The 25,521-nt window shown below is 39.0% G+C and overlaps 1 protein-coding gene and 1 long non-coding RNA gene across 9 annotated transcripts in view; both read left to right on the top strand.

Annotated features, from left to right (window-relative positions):
* Window positions 1-11,072, top strand: part of apaf1 (apoptotic peptidase activating factor 1) — a 49,550-nt gene extending 38,478 nt beyond the window's left edge. The window contains exon 27 of the mRNA XM_044343248.1: window positions 9,271-11,072. Within this exon, the coding sequence (XP_044199183.1) occupies window positions 9,271-9,417 (147 nt within the window). The 3' untranslated portion in view covers window positions 9,418-11,072. The remainder of the gene's footprint in view (window positions 1-9,270) is intronic.
* A 1,437-nt stretch (window positions 11,073-12,509) lies between these two features.
* LOC122975065 overlaps window positions 12,510-25,521 on the top strand; it is a 105,576-nt gene continuing 92,564 nt past the window's right edge. For all 8 annotated transcript variants that reach the window (XR_006400558.1, XR_006400559.1, XR_006400560.1 and 5 more), the window contains exon 1: window positions 12,510-12,933. This is a non-coding gene — a long non-coding RNA (uncharacterized LOC122975065). The remainder of the gene's footprint in view (window positions 12,934-25,521) is intronic.

The raw sequence follows: 25,521 nt of genomic DNA, 5'->3' as shown, positions 1-25,521 counted from the left end.
CTCAAAGCCAAATCTTTCTCTTAATTCGCATAAACCAGCATGAAAGAGCCCTTACTGAGTACTTTGTCTTATTTCTCATCATCAATTCTTTTTCTCACTCACTTGCTATTTTTTTCTCCCTTTTTATATTTCTGTATCGCTTTTTCCCCAGTTCCCCCCTTTCCCCATCAGCTCATTTTTTTCACTTTCTCCTTTGATGCCTCTTGTTCTCTCTCTGTTATGGTTTCTCTTTCTAATGTTTCCTTTTTATGGATTTGTGTCTTGCTGTGCGCCATAAGGTTTGACAGACAAAAAGAGGTGTGTGAACGGGGAAATAAGACGCTAACAATGGACAGAGGAAGAATCCATCTAATCCAAGGATGTAATATCTCTCTTTTCCTCCTGTTTTCCTTTCCATATGGTCCATATTCATTTCAGTTTCCTTGCTTTTTTTCCCCTTCTTTCCGTGTCACATCTGTGATTAACAAAGAGTAGCCAATGGAAATAAAGAAAGGCGAGTGAGAGAAAGTGAAGAAAGAAAGATGGTGTGTGTGTGAGAGAGAGAGAGAGAGAGAGAGAGAGAGAGAGATGTGTAGAGGATTGTCTGAGCATCAATATTTCAGTGGACGGAACCTTGGATGAATAATTCAACTTCAGTGTCACACTGTTTCCCACTCCGCAAGACTCTTGGCCTGGTCTCTCTCACACACACACACACACACACACACACACACACACACACACACACACACACACACACCCTTGTTTTTTCTCTCTGAAAATGAAGGTGGCCTTACAAAATCGCCTGAATCTACTCCAGCTGGTGTCCCCTTCTTTCTTTAATCTCCCTCCCCTCCTCCCTCCGTCCATTGTGTGCATCCTGCCGGCTGTAGAGTCTTTATGATTTTTTATAAAAGTGTAGAGACGGTATCTACTCCCCCTGGACTGTATCAGAGCTATTTATGTAGGAGGAAGATAAATTACTTCCCTCCACCTCTCCGCTGAAAGACGCAACTGTGCGCTAGCCCACACCGAGCATTGCAAGAACACACATGGACAGGTATTTCTGTTATGTAAGCGATGTTGACTTTCCCTCAGGTAGCCTGAATAAGCAGACCTATTTAGCTTCGCGAGAGCTAGCGGTGAGGGCCTGTCGGAGCGGATTTGCTGCTCATATGCCGGTAGAAGAAATGAAATCAGGGTTCCTCACACTCGCACGGCAGCTATCCGGGCTTTCCCAGATGTGATTTTGACCCGTGTGTGTGTGTGTGTGTGTGTGTGTGTGTGTGACACTGAGAGGGAGCTTATCTGGAAATGCAGAAGGGTGTGGCTTTATAGATAAGGGTTCAGCGGCCCCTCTTGTTTTCTATCATCATGTTTCCACTAAAGTAGGTGACATTTGCGTCCACTCTCAAACCCCCATCCTTCTGCTCTCTTTGTGCTCGAGTCATTAACATTCTTAAAATACAATGAATGAAAAAACAGGCTCATGAATTGCAGCCCTTTTCACCCAATGTTGTCTCAAAGCATAACAATTAACTGATCAATAGTTTGGATTTTGGACTCGTGGTCAGACAGAGACGTTTGATGACATCATCTTAACTGTTCTCTGGTGTTTTAAAGACTAAAGAAAGTCTATTTACTAAATGTAAACACAAGGAAAAGCACATCCTCACATTAGCAAGCCTGGAACCATCAAATATTGTTTTTTTATTTGCTTGAAAAGTGACTTAAACGATTAATCAATCATCAAAATAGTTGCTTTTATTGTTGCAGCTCTACTTCACAAACTCGTGGTTGAAATCAATATCATGATATTAATTGAGATGAAAGGTTCATTTTTGACTTTTGAAACCGTAGTTAAATAAAAGCTCTCCACAAGGTCCAGTCTCCCTCAGCAGATGGAGTTCACCCAGTTGTCATGGAGATGTTCAAATTTTCATGTTTTTTAATGCACTTAAGAGATTCTCGTCCATGTCGGATTAAAAGTTGAGACTGAAAACTCGTTCTTGACCTCGGGAACAAAACAATCCTCCGCTTTGACGGATTCTTAGATCAGCCGCTGAAGGATTTTTATAGAGTCACCTTCGTGTCTTACTAATAGATACCTGATAATAGATACCTTGATGCATGACACAGCTCCATCATGTTACCATCAGGCTTTATGTTGCTATTAGTCTTTTTTTCTGCTGGCTTTGTATTATTTTTTAGAGATCACCCGTTGATTATTTTTAAAGATGCACTGATCGAAAACGGCCATGACCGGTGACTGGCCCTGATCAGTCTCATATGTTCGACTTTGCTACTATGGTTCACGTCGCACACACATCGGCAGCTGCAGCACAAACAGCACAACCACACAGAAAACAACGGAAAGAAAATCTTTCTTTCTTATTAAAGTCTTACAAAGACAGAAAATTGGAATCGGCAAGAATCATTATTATTATTGTTATTATTATTATTAGACAATAACTTGCTTTGTCAGCTTCAAATTAAAAAAATCAAACTACATCACTTGGTAAAACAATAACATTACATTGAACTGATGGTCAGTAAACAATAGTAGTGAATTATCTCCCACCGCTGCTCACCATGTTTTCATCTGGTGTAAATTTAATAAGGTGAGTCAGTAAAGAACACTGGCTGTTTAATGGAATAATCTCCATTACATTTATAACCTACATTCACTGTATGAACATTAGATTGGAATCTACACACTTGATTTAAGAGTGTGTCATTTTCATGCTAATGCACTCATGTCATTTCTCAATATATTTCCAATTAGTCCCACCTGTGTGTGTATGTGCATGTGCGTGTGTGTGTGTGTGTGTCCACCTTGCATTAGTATTCATGCGATGTACAGATGAACGTTGTCTCAACCCCGTTTTCCAGCCATCCTTCCGGTTAATATCAGCAGCCTCAGCTTAGAAGGAGATGAGGATGCTGTGCTGGACCTTTGGAAACATTTGCGGCCGCAGTAAAGAAAACTCAAGGCGGTCACACAAATACACACATACTCACCTCTACAGTAAACATGCCCAGGTGTATTATCTTCTCACCAACAGCTCAGAAATACACACATAGAGTCATTTAGCTTCCATGCGCATCGCTAGCACTCCCATAAATCAATGGTCCCACAGTGATGGTGTTGATATCAGCACATCAGCCATCTGCTCTGAGGATATGGGAACTCTGTGTCACACACAAAACACCGCTACATATTCCCATAAGAGAGACCAAACCCTTAAGGATAGACAAGGACCTCGCGTGTCGCTGTTGTTATGATAAATGTGTAATGTGTTTTGCAGCATCTTTACATTTTTAATCTGCCATCCTTTTGTTTAATACAGCTTTTCCCTCGTATGTATGTGTGCTATCTTTACCTTATTCCCATGCGCACCTTCATTTTCCATCTTACCCTTCTTCTCTCTGTCGCCAACCAAAGAAACTTCTGTCTCCCTCGCATGCAAATGCATAAATATGCATGCCATCCAGTCTAGTCAAGTCACCGTCCTCTGGTGTAAATGATTCAACATAGTGATTTTCTGGCCTTTTTTCTTCCTCCCCACCCCCCCCCCACCACCCTCCGTCCTCATAGTGAATCCAGTCTCACTCTGAAGCTAACATCATTTTCACACTTTTCCATCCATACACACGGCTCCTTCCATCCTTCCCGCCATCAAGCCAGGCGACTCGTTTAAACATTTATTCAGCACCGTCTCTTTTTTTTTTCCCTCCATACATTGCATCTCTCTGCTAATCCTTTTTTTATAACCAGCTGGAGTTATGGAGTGTTTTTCCATGTCTTGTTTTTCTATTTTGTTGTGGAGTTTCATCATTCGTCTGTTCCTCTTGTTTGTCATGGGATTCATTCGTTGTTGTTGTTCGACTCTACTTGTTCTGTCTCTCTCTCTCTCTCTCTCTCTTTCGTCTGTCTGCTTGGATGTTTATTTCTGCATTCGTACATAAATGTGTGTCTGTGTGTGTGTGTGTGTGTGTGTGTGTGTGTGCGTGCGCAACCATCTAAGTATTATTTCTTTGTTGGAGCTGTCAGTGCTTTGGCAGGCGGCAGCCATCTTTCCTTCCATTCAGATGCAATTACACTTTAACCGTGTCTCATTCCATCCTCTGGTATCTGCTCTGCTCTCCTTGTTCACCCCCCACCCCCCACCCCCGACCTTTTTTATCGATCCCACCTTTATCTTGTCTATCTTTCTTCATCCAGCCACACATCTCTCCCTTTCTCTTCATCTCTTGACAAAACAATCCAGATTCAATCGTTAATGAGTGATCTATTTAAAAAAAAAGAAAAAAAAAAAAAAAAAAGAGCATATGTTGCAGCGATCGATGATCTGTGTGATTTACCCTCCTCACCTCCTTTCATAAAGACTAACAGAAGAAGACATGGTGAAAGTGTTTAATGTGGCTGACATGATCGTTCTGTGACTTTGAAAAGTTCTTTGCTAAAACCGCAGGTGGAAACCTCCTATTTCTGCTTTTTTTTAGACCGTCTTAGTACTTAATGTTAGTTTCCCTGATGTTAGTGGCACAGGGTGTTAAAGGACGGGCACACAGTTTTTCAAGTCTGTCTTAAAACAATAGTCAGGTGCCCATATAAAGCAGGTTTTGCTCACTATAATCATTCCTCCTTTTCAGACTGACCATTAGAAGATAATGTGGTTACAATCTAAGTGATGGGAGATAAAATCCACCGTCCTAATTTTCAGCAAAAATGTATTTAAAAGTTCTGAATCTGAAGATAATATAAGGCTTCAGCCATCTGAGTCGGTCAGATTAAGTGGACATTTTCCACAGTTGAGATCTTTTTATTAAAAAAAAAAATCTGTCTTTGTGTCTTAACAGTGTTCAGTGTCCTGTTCAGCTGCAGTGGAAGGATTGTAATAAAAAGACAGTAACTTTGAATGATATTGAATTGATTTGACTAATTTGAAAGGTTGAAGACTTACGGGTTTTGTCCCCATCATTTACACTGAAAGTGCATTATGAAGGGATCTCTTAACGGCCAGTATGAAAAGGAAGAATGATTACAACAAGAAGAAACATGTGCTAAAGTTCATTTGGGCACCTGACTTGTTTTGGGCCAGACGTTTTTTTGAAAAACTTTAATACTCGCCAGTAATCTGGTCTTTGTTATATGATTGTGGGGTCAACTTGTCTGGAAAGACCATTTCTGCAGGGTCCACTGGTAAAACGGTGAACCAATAGCATTTTAGATGTGGATGGACATCAAAACTCTATATAAATCTAATTATATTCATATGTTCAGAATGTATGCTTTCTTAGCTTGCAGTGAAACGTGTGACTTCTGCTCTAGCTCATGTGAACACGAGCTTCACCGCGAAGCTGTTTTGCATCTGTTTCCCATCCAGTGTGATCAAATACCTCATGCAGTCCAGTAATCTTCAGAGGATTATATTAAATACCGCACAAACAATGATTTATTATGTTTGGGTTTGTGACTCAGTCTGTATGTTAAACGTATGTACCCTGTAGAAACATGAAATTAATTAGCTTGACTAAATGTCATGTTCACTCATGTCATATTTAGCCTCGAGGCCAGCTGCAGATAACATAACATAGCATAGCTCCGCTGATCATCTAAACATCACAAGATTTATCATGGTATGCATAAGCATGAAAAAATAAGCAAAACTCATTATTTTTAAATAAATGCATGCAGAGAGTCTATATAAATAAAGTGTTTTTCTTATGTTACTTTGTACAATGTTTCCTGTCTGATTCCAGTTGAAAAGCCAGAGCACAGACGTATGAGGAGAAAAGCTGAGAGTTATATCTTTGCACAGTGAATTATTAATAATTGTAGGTCGCAGGCCTCTGACTCTTACAGTTATCTAAAGCCTTCTTCACACAGGACAATTATACAGGTTTATTGTTGGATCTGACCTGTGTTAAGATGTCAGACCAGGAAAGAGGGTATTAAAATAAGTGAGCCATGACCCATCTCATGGGCTAAAAATACAGCGGGAGGAAAAAAAAGCCAGACTTGACCCGCTCTTTGTTGCGTGTATATCCGGTCAAACATTTGTTAAAACCATCTCTCATCGCAACGAATGTTTCATCCAGGAGTCTGGCAGTCAATCAACAGCTGAGGAAGAAAAATCAGCGCATACTTAAAGTTGATTAGCTGAAGAAAAAACATATGGAGTAACAATAATAAGACATTTATTATTGGAAAGGGAAAGTAAGGAAAAACAAATCAATGGATCTGTTAGAGACTGTAAAATGAGCTCAAACCGAACTATTCAATCACAGGTTAGCTGTCAAAACTGTCAGCGTGCTGGAAAACATGTTGAATCTGCATCGTGAACTGCTTAGTCTTAAAGCGGTATCGCACAGCAAACCGCAGGATAGAGGTTATTATTTCAGAGAAGTCTTTGTTCATGTCAATTCCTCTGTCCCAGTTCACTCTTCAAATAACTAAAGCAGACTTGTTTCTTTTAAAGCCCAAAATCTTGTTTTTAGGGACTTTCTTCCAGGTCAATTTTTCTGCCATTTTTTTTTAATGTAAATTTAATAGAACTTATTATATTTTGATCTTTTGTCTTTTCACTCAGAAGTGATTATTTGTTGTGACAAGGATTCCACAAAGCAGCCGCATTTTGAGGCAAGCAAGTGTGTGTGTGTGTGTGTGTGTGCGTGTGTGTGTTTGTTATGATGGTAACAGTGGAGAACGTCCAATCAGTGGAATAAGGGCCAACCCCCTGCAGCAACAGAAATATACTGGGCCATTTTTCAGGAAACACACAGACACACACACACACTGCAATATATCTAGCCTTCATAGAATTACCCTTTGAGGGGGGAAAAAATGAAGAGAAGCTAAGTTAGCACACCTACACAGACAGCGTGTTTCGATGCCATATCGGGGAAAATGCAAATGAGCTCCCCTTAATGCTGTTGAAATGTGTGTGATAAATGGTATGTGTGTGTGTGTGTGTGTGTGTGTGTGTGTTGGGATTGTTCTGTAATCTAGACATCTGTTGCCGCCACCTCTTATGTTTCAGTCTGTCTGTCCTCCTGTCTGTTGAGAGACTGAGGAGTTGGCCTGCTTTCTTTTCCAAACACACACACACACACACACACACACACACACACAATAACTAAAGCTTTTGAGCAGAAACATACTACACTACCTAAGCTTTAATTTATTAATTTTGGAGCATGTTGTCTTTTATTCAGATGGAAGAGGTACAATTTTGAGGTGTAGTAATAATGGTTATTATTGTCAAAGTTTAATATACACACACATACAGACACAAACACACACCCGTGCTAGGCTATAAATGATTGACTGGATGCGCCTTTGATGATTCATCCCAGTGAGAATGGAGCTTCAATGGAAAATGTCAACTTTAAACCGAGATTAAACGGAATCACTTAGGAAAGCTGCAGGGGAATATGTGTGTGTGTGTACATCTATATCTGTGTGTTTTGGGAAGCCTCTGGGTTTGTGTGTGTGTGTGTGTGTGTGTGTGTGAGCGAATGTGTGTACAACAGAGGGTTCATGTGTGAGTTAGAGTCTGTTAATATACTATTTAATTCATCTTAAATAGTCAATATAAAGCTCTGATTCATATCAAACCTAGTGCAGACTACGGCACGCTGGCCATGATTTAACTGTCCTAAACACATTTTTCAGATCCAAGAATTTTTGAGAGACTAAACACCTTCCAGTTGGTATGAATTCTTTACTCCAGCATGTCATACTGGGCCATCTATTTTTCATCTATCTACAATTGTGACCGACGACAGTTTTCAAACATGCTTGATTTTATTGTAGTGAAAAACAAGATACTCTTATAGTTGAAGCACTTGAGAAGGGAGATGATCATTATACGATAAGAGAGCAACTTCTCATGCATGTTTTTGGTTAAATATCACAATTATTCTCTAATGTTAATAATAGTAACAATCCATTTTATTTATATATCGCTTTTAAAGGCACTCAGAGATGTTTTACATAGATGACCAAATTGGCAAAAAGAAGTTACACACAACAACAACAGCAGAGCATCAGCAAAGACACAATAGGAAAGACAGTTAAAAGACAAAAGACATACTCTTATTTATAAGTATGGGACAAAGAGTTGGGCATTTTCTTCATTCGTGGATGTCTCACCTGGAATAATTTTGTTATTTGTACACCTCGTCTGAAATCAGTTGTGTAGTTTGTGCAGTAACTTGTCAACCTGACGAGTGTCTGGTACAAAGAAAAGTTTTATAGTGTGAGCAGTACAACAACTCTGCGATTTCCGAGAATATCTTGGAGTCTGTCCCACTCTATTTTAAACCTTCACTGGTATAATAAACCACTTCTTACATTGGCAAAACTCTCAAAAGTGGAAAGTAGAAGAGGATAAACATGCAACAACATGCTAACACAATAACTAGGCTAAATAGACCATAATCCCTGTTATTAAAGTTATGAGGATATTTTGTGCCAAAATTGACGACCATTAAATATGTTCAAAGAATAGTTAGAGTTTTATTTAATCTGTACAAAGATGGAAAAGTGTAGATAAAGTAAAAACAACAAGTTGTGGTTTTAGGGGTAGTTAGTTATATGCCAGATTTTTGCTTGAGTGGGAGCAGGGACTTCCTGTCTCCACTGGTTGCCTGGCAACCTCACAGGGACAAGACTTCAGGTTTTTGTACGGATTATATAAACAACATATAACATGTTAATTAGTGAGTTTAAGAGGTGATGGGTGGTGTTTTTTTGGTTGCATTTCGACGGAGCCAGGCTAGCTGTTTCCCTGTTTATGCTAAGCTAAGCTAACTGGCTCCAGATTCAAATAGAGCAGACGTGATGGTGGTATCAATCTGCTCATTGAACTGGCAGCAAGAAATCAAATAAGCATATTTCCTAAAATGTCAAACTATTCCTTTAAGATATGCGAATGTGTCAGATTCATTATTTTTCAGAGAGAAGATCTGACACATTTCAAAGCCAGAAAGTTCAATGTTTTGATCTCTTGAGTGAGCACAGTGTCTGCCTGTGTCTGTCATTTTCTACTGACAAGCTCACTGAGCGTGTACACAGTTTCTTCAGTTCAGTTCAGTTCACTTCAGACTTTATTAAGGACACAGCTCATCGGGGGTCCGTAGCACAATAAAATACAAAGAAGAAGAAGAAAGAGAAAAACATGGCTTGGGATTATTTTCCTTGCCCAGGTATTCTGCAACAGTTTTTTTCTTTAAGGAGCCTGAAGCGTTCCAGTAATTGTTCTCTCTCTGTCTCTTGGCCAGTGGTGGGACGTGGAGAAAGGCGAAGCCCTGCAGACCTTCTATCCGACAGGAAGCGCTTTGAAGAGGATCCACGTGTCGTCCGACTTCTCCACCTTCGTCACCATCGACAACATCGGCATCCTCTACATCCTCCAGAGGGTCGCATGATGATGACATTACTGTCCAAAAAAAAGGAGAGAAAAAACCAAAACACAACCATCCAATGTGACACTACGTTTTCTTACAAAGACTACAGTGTTACAGACTTCATTACAGGTTTGGGTACATTAAGAATGCTTGCAGAAGGCTAATCTACGAGCTACAGCATCCTCAAGCCAAACACACGCTTCTCAGATATACGGTTAGCATTTCTGCTGCAATTTTTTTAGCAGTTTGCAGCATTAAAACAGAGCGTTAGGGTCAGCTGGCCCTGCTAACTTGACTAGTTTACACCATCTTTAAATAAGGACCACTGTAGCAACCATCAATTTACCTACCAGCTTGAGTGATAATGCACCAGACTAAGAATTGAGATCTCATACTCACTGCATTTACATGGTTTTGTACATAACAAAGCAGAATCTCCTGTAAAAGGAAGAACAGGTACTTCAAAAAAAAAAACAAGTTTACTTCAAAGAGAGCCAGCATTCCTTACGATCAGCTCCCCTCAAGCAGATCTTTTCAATCATTAAAACCTGATAAAGAGGTTAAGATCAACTTGCATGAGTTAAAATGTGAATAATAAATCTGTACGTGTTGGGGCTGAACGTTATTGCATGAGATGTGAGAGATTTTCCACTTTGCTGTATGTAATAGATATAAGCTAATGTGCACATCCGCTGATCCTTTAGAAGTCATGAAGTGCATTAGACTTGTTTATTCTGTGATGTGTGTTTTGAACCATCTTTTTTTTTTTTAATGTTTGTGTTTTCACGGCTGCATTTTGCTCCAGGTTAAAGCCTCTTGGTCTTTTTTTATGAACAGTTCTGGGACAACAGTTCTTTATTTTCACTGCAGCCTTATTCTGAATGGGAATACTGCCGATAATAGAGGCTGTGTGTGTGTTTTGTGTACATGGGTTTCGCCTTCTCAGTCCACCAGCATACATAGACTGTACTTCTGGTGCACTTTGATAAACATTAAAAATTGATAGTATGATTAAGTTTTAATGATTAAACATTTAAAATTGAATCCAAGCCTTTTGAAAGCCTGTAAGACTGTTTGTACTTCGGAACTATTTGTACTTTTAAACTTGAATCAAAGATAAATGTTTTCTACAACAACAACAACAACAAAAAAAAATCACAGTATGTGATTTAAAATTTAAAACCAAATTTCTACGTCATTTTTTAAAAACTCAATATTCCTCTTTACATATATTTTTATCTGTGCATTGTCTTACTACTGAGCCAGTTCCTGTTCTGAGCACTTTGAAGCAAGAGGTACAATCTTTTCACATGATGCTTTAATTAACGCAGCTTTGTCCAGACTCTACAAATGTATCCTTCCTCTGATTTGATGAGACAGCTGAGTACTTATTCTCAAGTGCCCCCTTTACATGCTGTAATCTATCAAACCCATTCATAGCAGTGGGGGATAATAAGCACATAGAGACAATAAATGAATAAAAATAAGGATGCATTTCAACATTTCTGAACAATGCTTTTTCCCTGATTGGTGCTTTAAAGTCTGCATCAATTCAATCAACACATTTCCTTCCTGTGAGGAAATATTGATGTCTGCTCAGGATGTATTGATACTGTTAAATATTACGGTGCAATGTGAGTGTAATTTATAAGAAAATTAAACTACACACGCTATGATTTCTTGTGTCTGTCTTGATTTAAACTTTCCTTCCGATTATTGATTCATTTCCTGCTTGATGATGCTGTCTTGAGCGTAACGACCGAGGAATCTATGAATCTATCGGTCCTGTTTTTACTCTTCTCTTCTCTCTTCCTCTAGTGTTTTAGTTGTTGACTCAACACTGGTCTTAAAACTCCACAAACTGTCTGTCACCTTCAGTCCTCACTCCAAATATCACCCAGTGACTGAGAAAATGTATTCGCGCCTGGTACGAAGTGAATGAAAGTCATCCTTGTTCTCGGGACAAATAAGTTACGTGAAGCTTAATGACCTGCTGAACAAGATCAAAATGAGATTTTGTAAAGAATATATTTAGAAAAGGTGGAAAATGAGGTGTCCTGATACTTATTGAAAGTAGGTTAAACTGTCTGGAGACACATTTTTATTTCATTCTAACATTGTACAGAGCACCACAGTGTGAGGAGTATTCTGTACAACAGCGAAATAGACACGGCTCAGATATAACATCCCGTCCCAGTTCAGTGATTAGAGAGATAAAACCCCTTGTACTCTGTTCTTATCTCCTTAATTTGTTCCACTCTTTACTCTGTTCTTATCTCCCTAATTTGTTCTACTCTTTGAACCACTTAGCTATTTACAGTAGCTGACAAAAATACCTGCTTATTCTTTTTGGGCAGACAAACATATTGTCCTACTGTTTTGTTTTGTTTGTCTAAATCTATCTGTGAACCACAATGTTAGTTGTATCAGTTCAGCTCTTTACAGACAAAAAGCAAACAAAGTAAATTTTGGGAGGCAGGTGCGAATAAATCACAAAATCTGGACCAATCGAGCGCATTTGTCAGCTGCAGTTCTCAGTATTTAATACAGATTTTCATATGTGTTGGCTTTAAAATGAAGAATATATAGCTTTCTTCCTTAGATTAGACACAACAGGTGCATCCGCTACTGTATTTGTAATAAATAGGTATGAGTTAAGACGGAAATCCTTAAAATGATTCCTACTGAAGTGTCTCTCTGAAAAGAGAAAAAAACATGGAACGAGCTTCCAGAAGATGTAGTACGGGCTCCTGTGGTTAACTCTTATAAAAATAGATTGGATACGTTCTGGTCAACAAAGGATATCTTGTATAATTATGATGCTGATTTGTGATTATTTGTGAAATTATTGTTATTTTAAACATGTATTTTGTGGTATTGTTTCGTTTTATGGTTTAGTTGTTTTGAGTTGTAGAGTCTGGTGTGGAGGATTTATATCCTGTACCAGAAAATGTTCCATAAATTTTCCATAAAATGACGTTTTGCATTAAAGTGTTGTTCAACTATTGATACCATTATCAAATAATCTTTATATAATAGAAATGTATTTATTTAAAAATAAATGTATTATTTATTGTATTAAATATTATTTTTTATTTAAATGCATAGCTCCACATACTCATGCTGTCACTCTCCCCGCCGCAGGATGGCGCTGCTGCACAGTCACACCGTTTACTGATGGCGGCTAATATCTATGGCGGGCTAACGTTAAACTAATCAACCAAGTTGGTGGAAAACACACTCATTGGTAAAATACAAAAAAAGCAAACAAACCAAGAAACCGAAAACTACAGTAATAAAGCCGAGGAGATTGATAAAAACACATATTTTGAGGCAACTCAGAGATGACAGCAGGGAGGCGGTAAAGTCGCTGCTACACTGAAGCTCATATTGATGCTAACTGAGCTAACGCTAGCTCACAGGCTAACAACACCGGGATGAGCTGAGTTTATCATTTGAAGAATGGATCAGATGAATTCAGTCTGGCTGCTTTTTCAAAGAGGAAGGAAGGGGAAAAAAGACACGAACCGGTTTAAGGTAAGACAGCTTTCTTCTTTACTCTAGTTAATGATTATTAGTGCTGTTTTTACTGGTCTGCTAATGTCACGACGCTAAAGTTAGCTTAGTTTCCGATTAGGGGTTAAGGGGAAGGTTAATGTAAATAATGCCATTTAGCAGCTGATTCTCTGTTTTTGCACTACTTACACTTGTGAAAAAGTGTTAGACATCGTAACAAAAACCTGATTAAACCCACTTTCAGATTTGTGAAACCTTTATTTTCCTTATGAGGGCGATTTCACTGTTTTTCTTTCCATCCAGACCAGGTCCAGATCAAAAACCACAATATTTAGACTTGTTATATCTGGACTAGTGTATATATATAGAGTATAGTGGTTTTTGATCTGGATCTGCTCTAATGTGATTTGGAGGGAGAAATATCAGTGAAATCAGCCTTTTTTCTGTTTTCTGTAGAATAAAGGTTTCACTTATATGAAACTGTGTTTTAATGTCTCTCTAGAGTCTCCTTAGTAATCTAATAGTGGTGTAATTGGTGCAAAAAAGAGAGAGTCTGTCACTAAATATGATTAATGTTTCCCTTAACTTTTCCCTTAATCCCAAACTGGAACCATAAAGTTAAATTAGTCAGAATTTGCAGGCACCAGTATAATTCAGGTTTGATAAATGTGGCAGTGTTTTGTGGTAATTAGAGGATTTTGTGCTGGTTTCTTGGAGAGTAATTCACAGTGGTGTGCATAGAGGAAGTTGTGGTGTCTCCCAGCAGCTGATGTCAATTTTCCTAATTAAGTCCTGCATTGATGCATACAGGTGCCTGATTGTGAAGCTTTTGCTATGATATTACCAGATGCGTTCTTGCACTTGACATTTGATATGATACGGGTGATTTCTGTGGGCAAACTGCATGAAGTTCATATAGGCTACCAGTGCTGAGGATTAGGAGCTCACCACAGTGTGTTGGCCCACAGGCTTCTGTGTTGTTAATCTGTGGTTAGTGGTGACATCACATCCTCACCCTAAGAGATGGACATTGCAGAAATTAAGAGGATATTTATAAGGTGGACTGTCCAAGTTTCTGTGCCCTGGGGCTATTCACTTTTCCAGCACTTGGGGAAACAACAGACGTGACTTTTTAGCATTTATTAACTCACTCAGTAGTGTGTATTGTACATTTACTGCCAGACTGAGAATTTACCGCTAACCTTTTCCTCTGCTCCGCTCGCATTCACCATCACTTTCCTGCCGCTCTTTCACACTCGCTACGCAAACATACTAAGCACTGCCCTATTCCTAACCGGAGTTACGCTACCGATATTTAGTGTTATTTTAGGCATTAAAAATATTTTTTTGGCCTGTCGGGAGTTCTTGTTGTTACAATTATAGGAGAAACACTGATTCAGTAAACATTCAGTTAACACTCAGTAAACGTTGAGTACAGTTAGACCCAGCAGTCTCCATTAAGTTGGGCGAGTTCATAGTTGTTTTCACAGGTAATTTGTTAGTCTGTCCCTCCCGCCGCAGGAAATAATGGATTAATCCTGGAAAGCTGTTGATGTAGCACTTTTCTCCTTATGAAAGTAACACGGAGATTATTCGACCAATGAGAATTTAGTTGGATGAGAGCATATCAACCAACTAATCGACCAGTCGATCAGAAGACTACAGCTCTACTGTGCACATATGTTTGAAACTGTTTTATTTTATTGTAATGATCTAATAGCCTAAATAGGCCTTACACTTTCTTTAGAAAGTAGTTATAGTGTTTAGGGTTATAGATCCAAGAGTTATTTGAATTATAATGATTATCATGCTGAAATAAGTGTGTTGAACATTGGTGTGTTCTCTAAAAAAAATGTACAGTTAATCAGTTAATAATTTTAATAAACATGGTTTAAGCAGTGAGTGCAGGCATTTAGTAATAAGTCAATATTTTTCAGGAGGACAATTTAAAAGATTTTCTTTTGAGTAAAAGTGTGACATTTTCTATTTTATACATTTATATAAGCTGCAGCTGCAATGATTAGTTGATTGATTCACCGTTTAGTCCATCATCAGAAAATTAATCGGCAGCTATTTTTATAATCAACTAATCGTTTCTCTTATTTTTCAAGCCAAAATGCCAAATATTTGATGGTTCCAGTCTCTCAAATGTGAAGATTTGCCAGTTAATTGAACATCTTAACATTTCACACTGTTAGTCTGACAAAGCAAGAAATTACAAGATATCACAGTGGCTCCTGAGGAATTGTGCCATTTTTTCCATATTTTAGAACAGTTCATAGACTAAACAATTGATAGACTAATCGAGAAAATTATCAGCAGATTAATGGATCATCAAGTGACTTAATGAATAGACGTTATTGCTGCAGTGAAATCTAGTTAAATATCGGCTTCATCAAATAACTTAAGCCCACCGCAGTCAAAAAAATTCCTGGAGCTGCTACTGGTGAGATGGTAGCAGAATATATAACTTCCCTGTTGAAATTCGACTCAACAGGTGCAGCTCTTATTCCACATATAAATATCCTACATACTGACATCACGCTACTGATTTGCACACAGGGTGGAGGACGGTCCGCTCTGTAGTCCATGATGACAAAACGAGTCCACATTTACAGAAGCGACATGGCTGATGTATGTTTTTTAACACCTCCGTGTCATCACATCCATCAATTGACTTTCAGTAAACTTGTAGCGGCGGGTGAAGGCTGAGATCTAATTCTTAAATGAGATATGTGTGTTAGCAGTGACTGATGAAGCTGCGGTGTGATTCATCAGTTATTAATTTATCAGATGTTTACAATGTGATGACAGATATGTGTGGAGGACTAACATGGGATGTGGTCTCGACCGTTAGTACAGTAGTTATCACATTCAACTTAAGCTAGTAGCGTAGTATCAAGGCTTGTTAACGTCACATAACTCGGGCTGGAACCTAATTATTTTTGTTATCGATTAATTTGCTTATTTTTCGTGATCAATCGATGAGTTGTTTGGTCTTGTTTTGTCCTGACCACCAGTCCACAACCCAAAGATATACAGTTTACTGTCATAGAGGACTAAAGAAAGCAGAAAATATTCACATTTTAGAAGCTGGAACTAGATAATTTTTGGCATTTTTTCTTAAAAAATGTCTCAAAACAATGAAACGATTATCAAAATAGTTGGTTATTTATTTTCTGTTGATTGACTAATCGATGAAATGATTCATCGTTGCAGTTCTACACATAACCCACACTATTTTGGGGCAACACACCTTATTTTACGAGTGTAATTTCCTAATAATTTCCTGAGAAATTCTCTGGAAAGAACAATGTAATTTGGTACTAATTATAGAGAAAATGGATTTCTCATGCTCCATTTAAACCCAAATAGATATTCATTCATTATTCATTTGTTTTGTGGAAAGATTTGAATATGTATAAATTTCAAATTTATGCATGTTCAGTTGATCTGCTGTGCGCCAGCTGAGTTCAAATAGAGATCCACTGGGCCAAAATCAAACAAGAAAGTAAGACAGTGTCAGAAAAACATAAATTCAGCTTGGCTCTCATGACATCACTACTTGTTTGTCATCTTGAGGATCATCTCTGAACAGTTGTGGTAAATCTTGTCCTTTTTATATGAATTTAGAATAACGGATGAGCTCTGTTTCGAACTGTTTTGGCCTCGTTGTGTGGCCAAAAACAGAACGACATTACCTACTTATCCTCCGACTGTAAACTTGAAACCATTTGTCTCGGGGTCTTTAGACATTCTGGGCACAGCAGAGCATCATGGCTGCCAGTCAGATTCAGGAACCGGTCCAATCATGGTGCAAGGCTTGGACCAGCCGTTATGACATACTTAATGCAACGTCGCCAGCTGTCCGTCAGACTTCAGCGCTTTCTATTTATATACTTCATTTAGCGGGTGATTTAAAGGCACCGTGTTTTTCTGCTGCACAAGCCTATTTATCCGCTCGTCTATTCTTCAACGAGATATGAACTTGATATTCTCGTGATTTGAAGGGACAGATTTAAGTTGTTTCTTTCAAAACAACTCAGAAATGAAAAAACACGCCTGGCGGTGGATGTCTGCTGCATGAAGAGTGAACAAAAAAGATTTAGAGGAGGTTTTAGTCATGTTACAGCTAAAAATTACACACATTTGCATAAGAGCAAAGAAGGCTTAGCCCTCTGGCTTTAGCATGCATTTGGCCACAGGCCTCTTCACTAAGTGAGGAAAGAATGAGCGTCTCAAATTGTTTCTAATTTCTTCTTTTTTAGCTGTTACACCTGTGCAGACTGCCCTGCCAAGCTCCGATAATCTAGCCGCGATGCCTTTGCTTCAAGTGTAAATTAAATATATCTGATACCTTGAACCCTTGAAGGCGGGGATTAGTTTCAGGTATCTGGTTTGAAACAGAGCGGATTCATTTGGCTGTGTATTGTGTCTGCTTTAAAAAAAAAACAAAAAAAAAAACATTGCTATTCCTCTGAGTGCATATTTGTGTAACAACATCTCTCATGTGGCTTTTTCAGAATTAAAAAAAAAACAACTATTGGATTCCACGACTTGTTTCCTCTTCTTCTTTTTTTTTTTTGTGTGTGCGTCTCCGTCACCGCGTGCGTTTCCACACCCCGCAGTCTCAACGGGAACGGTAGAAGTTTTTAAAGTCTAGTTGAGGTGTGTGCTAACCTCATTAATTCTCCTCTCTCCTACTTAATTAATCTTTGTCTGCTGCTGAAGTAATTACAGCTATCTGGCTGTCAGAGCGTCTACACACACACACACACACACACGACACCACCACCTTCCCTTCTCGGTTGCAGCTGGGCCAGTGTTTCCTTTCCGCAGTCTCTGATGTCTGTCATACTGTAAAGCGCTAATTCACTGTGGCATGACCATGAGAGGGAGTAAAAGGGAGCAGAGTCTTTTGTCCTTTGAACTCCTTAATAATGTCCGCTTTTTTTTTTTAACGTTTCAGGAGTTTAAAAATATTCTACTTTTGCACAAGTGGCTGCAGAATTGTTTACCGTCCCCCCCAAAAGTGTTTCACAGTGTCCTTTGGTTTCAGATTTAATTTTATTTAGCGTTAATAAATTCTGTCCTCCGACTGAAGGCAGTGAAGGACGCCGGTCCTTTGCTGATTTAATAATGTAAAACTGTTTTCATAGAAAAAAAAAGCAAAAAAAAACAGAAAGCAAAGTCAGATAAAATCAGGAAAGATTGATTGGAAATTGTACCCTGGATAACAGCATCTGCTTTAAAAAGTCATTTTAAAATCCCAGCAGACTAATCAACCTGAGTTATATCAGCAGCGGTGTGTGTTCAGGGGTGTAGGCTAATGTGAGGTTGATATTTAAACCTTTCTAGTTTCCCAGTGAGAGGTCTGCAGTGGCACGTGGACTCCCAGGAGATTTAAAAAGGTTCTGTTTCAAAAGAACTAAGCTCCCCCCTGGCTTTCCGTCTGCTGTCTAAGACTTTCATTTCTGTCTCTCTCTCTCTCTCTCTGCTCTACCTCTTTCCTTTCATTAATTTTTCACTGTTTGGTATTTTTCAAGCTGGTGGCTATGCAACATGCAATTGTGCATACAGATGCAGGGTAGCCAGCCAGCCAAACACACACACACACACACATCATTTGGAAAAGTGCGGGACAGTGAGTGTGAATATAATCCTGCATGTATGTCGCCAGCAGAGAGGTGTCGGCTTGTGTTTCGGGGGGGGTGGGAGTGTATGTGTGAGAAAATGAATGCAGGTCAACGGAGTATCAAGGTTGCAACTATTCATTTGTTGGGGTTTATTTTTGAGAAATTGACTAAAGGGTGACTTATTCTGTATTTTTTCATTTTGTCAACAAATCCCATGAATCGACTAAAACCAACAATACATTAATCCGTCTCTAAACACTTCCTTAACCTGTCTGATGAATTCTTTCAAAAATGGTCACAAATATATATAATTCCACTTTTATAAACACAAAATAATGTCCTGAGACACCTGGGCACTGTAGTTTCTAGCAAACGTTACACAAAAAGGAGTAAATGGTGCATTTGTCGGGGGCTATTTCCAGCTTCAGATTAATGCACTTTTTGGCAGCGAGTCCAGCAGCAGGACATCGTCAGTTGTCGGAAACTAGTGAGAAACGCTCATTACAATTTCCCAGAACCTACGATGACATCTTCTGTTTCTTAATACGGAGAAAAGAAGCAAAGCTTTCAATTTTAGAGGCTAAATCTGTGAATCTGTCATCAAAACTGTTGTTGATCGACTTATTGATTAGCAGATGTAATATTTTCTGCATTAATTTTATATAAAATAATATTTACTGATTAATTTTTGTTCATCAGTCAACACACTGTTAGAATAAGGAACAATTTAAATGAGCAAGGGGTGAAGTCTGGCAAGTGAGGAAACTGAATGAACCAGGCACGCTGAGTGTGTGTGTGTGTGTTTGTGTGTGTGTGTGTGTGTGTGTGTGTGTGTGTGTGTGTTCTACCTGGTACCAGGGCCGGTGACGCCTGCCAACAATAGCTGCTACACTGATTACAGGGCTCTCTCAGCTGCCAGCCCTCCACACACACTCACACAGAAGCACAAGTGTCATCTCTCTGCTCTCTGACCATCAAATCTCCCAACGCCCCATGAGTACCGGGTCACAACATTATCATTCCCCTGCGTCTTTTGACCCCGTTCTGCTGGTACATCCTCACTCCTTGTGGATATGTGTGTGTATGTCTCTCTCTATCTGTGTGTGTGTGTGTGTGTGTGTGTGTGTTATGTTTTTCCTGACCTTGGCCAAACATTAGTTCCTGTTCCTGTCAGCTGTTGGCTCAGCTGCACGCCACCTTTATTGCTTTTCCCCGTCAAGCCAAAGGGCTGCGAGCCAGAACCCGTTCCGTGTTGGGCTGCTTCCCATTTCTCCTTAGCCGCTTCACCTTCCCTCACCCATCTGCCCAGATGGTTTGGGATTTTTTTTTTTTTTGGAGACACAGCCACGGCTATGTCACACACGGAGCGGGGCTGAGAAATGGCAAAACATCTAAACTCTAGTTATTGGTATGTAAATCATCCAGGATGTGAAATAGAGGAATGTAGCGGAAATTCAAATGGAACGGGGTTCAGGAAGAGCAGATGCTCACCTCGTCCTGTGGCTCACCCGGCCAGACCAGCAGCACCCACACTGACACACCACAGGAAGAAAGAGGGGGGAGAGGGGAAAGGAGGAGGAGGGAGAGATGGCTTACCTCTTCTTCATCTGCCCGGCTGGAAGGCATCAATGAACGACAGAGATAAAGCACACACACGAAAAATATTCAGGCTCATATATATATAAGCCTTTTTCACTGAAGACGTTTTGACACGTAACAGAAGGAAAAGCACCGGCGCACATAATGAAAATGAATGACGGCTGAATTCTGTTTAGCTGCTTCACTTTCAGGGTCCTGGTATTGTACACGCCGTCTCACTGTCACACTGTTATGGCTTACCGGGAAACTTGACGAGAGTAGAGTGATTGTTAATGTTGTCAGTAACACCTGCGCTTTTTCCGCTATGACAAGTCAAAATGTTGGTTATGGGAAAAGGCTTATTTTTCTCTAAACAAATTAAAGGTCTTCCAGTGTGCATAATTCAGGAATTTCATACTTAGTTTCAGGTTTTTGTCAATATGAAACAATGTAAAGATTAAACTGGATCGTACAGAAGATCAGAGAGGACATACATGTGATTATTTGTCTTGTTTAGTTTCATTGTGAACATAGAATTATTCTTTCAACATATTAAGGCACATGCTTTTTATTTCCTTCACTGTTTGCAAATCTGATGTTTTTACATCACAGATAATGATGGTGTTAGACGCCACTAAAGGCACGAAAAACATGAGTCTCTCAAGGACAACTTGACACTTTGTATGTCGGGTGTTTATAGGAGCGGAGCTGCAATGATTGGTCCATTATTCAGTTAGTCAGACAGAAAATGACGTTGAATAATTGTTTCTGTCATATTTTAAGCTAAAGTGCCCCAAATTCTCTGGTTCTAGATGAAACAGCATTTCGAGAGTATCTAACTTCTGCATGGTGACGTATTTCTGAGTGAAACAGGATAGACAGGTGGGACATAATGTTGGGAGGAATTTGATTTGAATGTTGAAAAGTTGGTGCGTCATATTGAATCTTATCTCTGTGCTGCTAAAAGTTGATTGATTGATTGAGCGGATCATGATATTATTGGTTGAAACTGGGTTGGTTCAAGCCTACGTAAGCACACGTCATGTTTTGTTTTACAGGAAGAAAAACATGATTGAATTTTGACATAAGAACACAAAGAAATTGATTTTTTTTTGTATTTTTTTGGTATATATTGTTAAATAGTTATACAGTAAGACCAAAGATGTGATCTAAAAGGTTTAAAAAGACATTTTTAATTTCATCTTGACTTCATATGCGTTTCATTGTCATACGTGATGGTAAATTGAATATCTTTTTCTATCATTTGAAGACGTCATCTTTGACTGTGAAATTGTAAGTCATTCACTATTTTCTGACATTTTATACACAAAATGATTAATCAACCCCCCCAAAAAAGCAGATTAATTGAAAATGAAAATAATCACCAGTTGCAGCCCTGTATAGGAGTTTAATGTGGGTCGATTGACAGTATACTAACTGGGCAGACACCATGAACATTATGGCATTGTCATAATTCAGCAGTAATAACGTTGAATATTTAAAAAAATACCTATCCATATTTGTTTACAGCCCTACACAATCTTGATGTAACACGCTTTACTTTGTGTACAAAATAATTTGTCCATGATCAGAAAAATATTTTGGCAATATTTGGCATTGAGAAAAAGTATATATGAGTATGCAGTCATGAGAAAACTGTTTTTGACAAGAGAAAAAATGTCTTATCTACCCTTCCCTCGGGATAAATACCTTGTTAAGATGAATATATAGTAGTGAAAAAACATTTCCCATCAAGTAAACACATTGAGTTTTTCTTTTAAACTGTTAAATGGCTTCCTAACCGGGCTTAGTCCAACTGAATTCTTTCCTTATTTTGTTTTGTTGAGTGTTGGATAAGGCGTTATGAAATCAGCAGTAAGTAGACATTTAGGCTCCACTTATCCAGAGAAGAGGGTTCATTGTCTTGCTCAAGGGCACTTCAACCAGCACGCTGATGATGTGTTTACATATGCTGTTGTTGTTTTGTTTTTTTTTTTTCCCAGGGAAAGATTCTGCTTACAAAACAGACTGCAATCATACATTGCACAACATGCTTTTGAGGCAGACAATCAAACTGTCTCGCTTGACAACTCATTTGTCCCCATTGTATCCCTTCTGCCTCTTCAATCACGCAGACTCTGTCACTCATCCAGCCACAATATGGCACCACATGCATTTCACTTCAAGAATTATGAGGCTGGAATCATCCAAACCCTCACAGCAGCAGTTTTTAGGCTGAAGCAAGGTGCTGCTCCCTACAGATAAATCCCAAACACACACACACACACACACACACACACACGCACATGAACTACTCCAGACAGAGCTTTATACTTTAATCTGATTTTGTACCCGTGAACAAGATTCGTGGCAACAGGGAAAGTGCAGGTCACCTAAAGTTCAGCAGCAGTTTTAAAAGCCTCTTAAAGTCGAGTGGAGTGACAATCAGTTTTATCTGACCAGCATTATGGTTCAGATGTGCATATTGTATGATGACCAGATTATAAATTCCCCAATACACAATTCCTAATGTTTTACAACATGTGTGTGTGTTGCTAGGGAGAGCTGGACAGAACTGAACTTTAATATAAAATCTGAGCTTTTTTAGCTCCTTCATCATAGTTACATAAAGAGCTTTCATATGCTAAATCAAAAACATCTTATATCTAAAAGCAGATGATCTTTAAGTCTCCAAAGGCTGCAGTTATTATCTGTAGAGAATCAAAGGATGAGCGAGTGACAGATCACATTCAGTCATTTTGAAACACACAACAAAGATGAACAGTTTCACTCAAAAATGTTGTGATTGTGAACAAGCTGTAATTCTCAAAAATCCAATTAACTCTTTATTTGTTCATTGGTTCAGTGCACATTAATACACATTGCTGTTAATTAGTAAAAATATGCAGGAAATCCTTGTGCTACATTGTTGGGTGCTAATTAAAATATGCAACATAAAAGCATGCAAAGCAATAAAATGGGGGATATTAAGCAGGACATCCGCTGACAGGCAGAGGCGTTGTTGTTTTAAACTTTTGATTTTGCTTTAAAATCATCATCAGGAGCAGATTAAGGTGTCATGAATTCAAGGTGTGACATCTGATTGCTCAGTTGCATCAATTAGGCTGGTGATGTCACAGGCATACACTGCTCATAAGATAAAATATCAACACATACCCGACACCTAAAACTCTCAACATCATTTAAACAACTTTAGTTTCTTAGCAGCTTTTAGACCACGTTCAAGGAAAGTATAAATCTGCAAAGGCACCGGCTTCGGCTACAGAACCGGTGCAATAATTTACTGACTATTGACGCGGAACGGGACACTGTGCCAGTAGCCACAGACTGTTTGTCTGGACTGTTTTTCTGTGCTGATTTAGTTTGTTCTGTTGGTACTGAATGGGTTTCTGGAACTTATTGCCGGACCTCTTGTAGATCACTAACTGGACATTTTTTACCGTCACGTCTGGCATTTTAGTGCCGTTAAACGGGACATTTTTAACGCATTTTACTGTTTTATCCCAAACCGTGATCTTTCCCTAGCCCTAACCAAGTGGTTTTTGTGTCTAAACCCAACCATTTTAACTTAAACCATGGGAAGGATTGGTGTATCACCTGTAAACAAAAACCTTCCTCCATTTTGAAGCAATTTTAATTTAATTACATGATCTTGTGCAATCAATACCAATGTGTGTGTGATAATACCGTACCAACAACACAGAGGAAGCTGTACCAATAGCCACTTCCATCTGCATATGCTTCTTTAAAGGTATACTATGCAGGATTTGTTGGTTGGTGTTTGTAAACACAGCATTCAAAGTTGGCCCCTCCTTTCTGGCTTGACCAGAGTGAGTTGAGAGAGAGAGAGAGAGAGGAGAGAGAGAGAGAGAGAGAGAGAGAGAGAGAGCAGCGGTGGTCGAACGAGATAGAGAGTGAATGAAGAGAACGAGCTCCGCTGGAAAGAATAAAGTCGTGAATAAGATAAATTAAACATTATTTTCTGATTGTTTCACGGCGGTTACGTTCTAAAGCACAAATAAACACACCTACACCTCCGCACAACTCTGCAGGAAGGTGCCACATTGCTGGATTTTGTGTGAGAGAGCTTCATCCTGTCCGCTGTGGCCTCTCTGCTCTGCGCGTGTGTAGCTCAGCCCCGCCCTCGGTCAAGCAGACACACAGACCTGCTGCTCTTCAACACAGAGACACAGAGCAGAACGGAGCAGAGGAGAGAGACGAATACAGCGATGTAACCTGGTTGCTACGCTACCAGTCCCAACCTCACACCCTGCACGTTGTTATTGGCTGGGGGATAAACACCCACTGCCTACAGGTTGACGTCCTGAACACAGCAAAATAATAAGAAAATAAAGGCAGAGGGCAGAGTCGCTGTAGATAAATACACTGCCACACACTTCTAGTGGGTCATAAGTGATGATTGAGAGAGATTACTTTGTATGAGTCTATTGTTTTTTAGGAAATCCTGCATAGTATACCTTTTTTTAATAAGTAAAAATATATGTTAAATAAGACTACATTGCAGTAAATGATCAAGTACTAAAATAAACATGCAACACAGCATACAATACACAGCAAACAACACAAATACAAAATAAAACAAATCAATCTGGTAAGTACACGCTTTCTGATTTTTCATTTTTGGAATAAAAGCTCATGGTGGGGCTGTCGTCATGGGACATTTAATTCTAATTTTTTAGAGAGCTCGATTCAACAGAGCCAAGCTTCTGTTCATGGTGCCATAAGAGACTCATATTGGAGTGACTCCACTGACTGTGGGCACACTGGCGGCTTTCAAGATGACTTGTTATTGATGTCAAAACAAACTCTGGTTCAAACTAGACTGAAATAAGTTTTTTTTTTTTTGCTTTTTTTTTTTAAATAGCTGAAGGTGAAACACTGAATCCATCTGAGAAAGCTTTGCAAATCTTCTGTGGAGCTGCTTTTGTCTCTTAGCAGTGTTGCGGTCCAGAGCTTTGGGAGAGCTACTGAGGTTGTTTTGTCGTGCAGACTTGCACTCTTGTCTTCAGTTATATCACATATTATATCACATATTGTGGGCATGTAGAGTGTCTCTGCACCTCTGTAACACTCACAACACTCACAACACGGCTGGCTTCTTTTTATGGTACTGAGTGTTTGTGCTGCTTTTGTCTCGTGTGTCCAGTCTACTGTATTTATTCATTCAATGGGCTTTTTAGAGTATTGATTTTATACGTTATTCCCACATCCAGATAGAACCCAAGTTCAGAATAAACTAACAGAAGTCATAACCAGCAATCAAAAAAAATTATAAGACTGGCAGGAAATGAAATCAAAACGTAGGAGTTTGTCCAAAACACAATAAATCACCTAACATCACCATCACAAGAGC

Source organism: Thunnus albacares, chromosome 23 (genome assembly GCF_914725855.1).
Source record: "Thunnus albacares chromosome 23, fThuAlb1.1, whole genome shotgun sequence".
Lineage (NCBI taxonomy): Eukaryota > Metazoa > Chordata > Actinopteri > Scombriformes > Scombridae > Thunnus > Thunnus albacares.
Note: the sequence above shows the minus strand (reverse complement) of the source record. Positions and strands in the feature narration are given on the sequence as shown.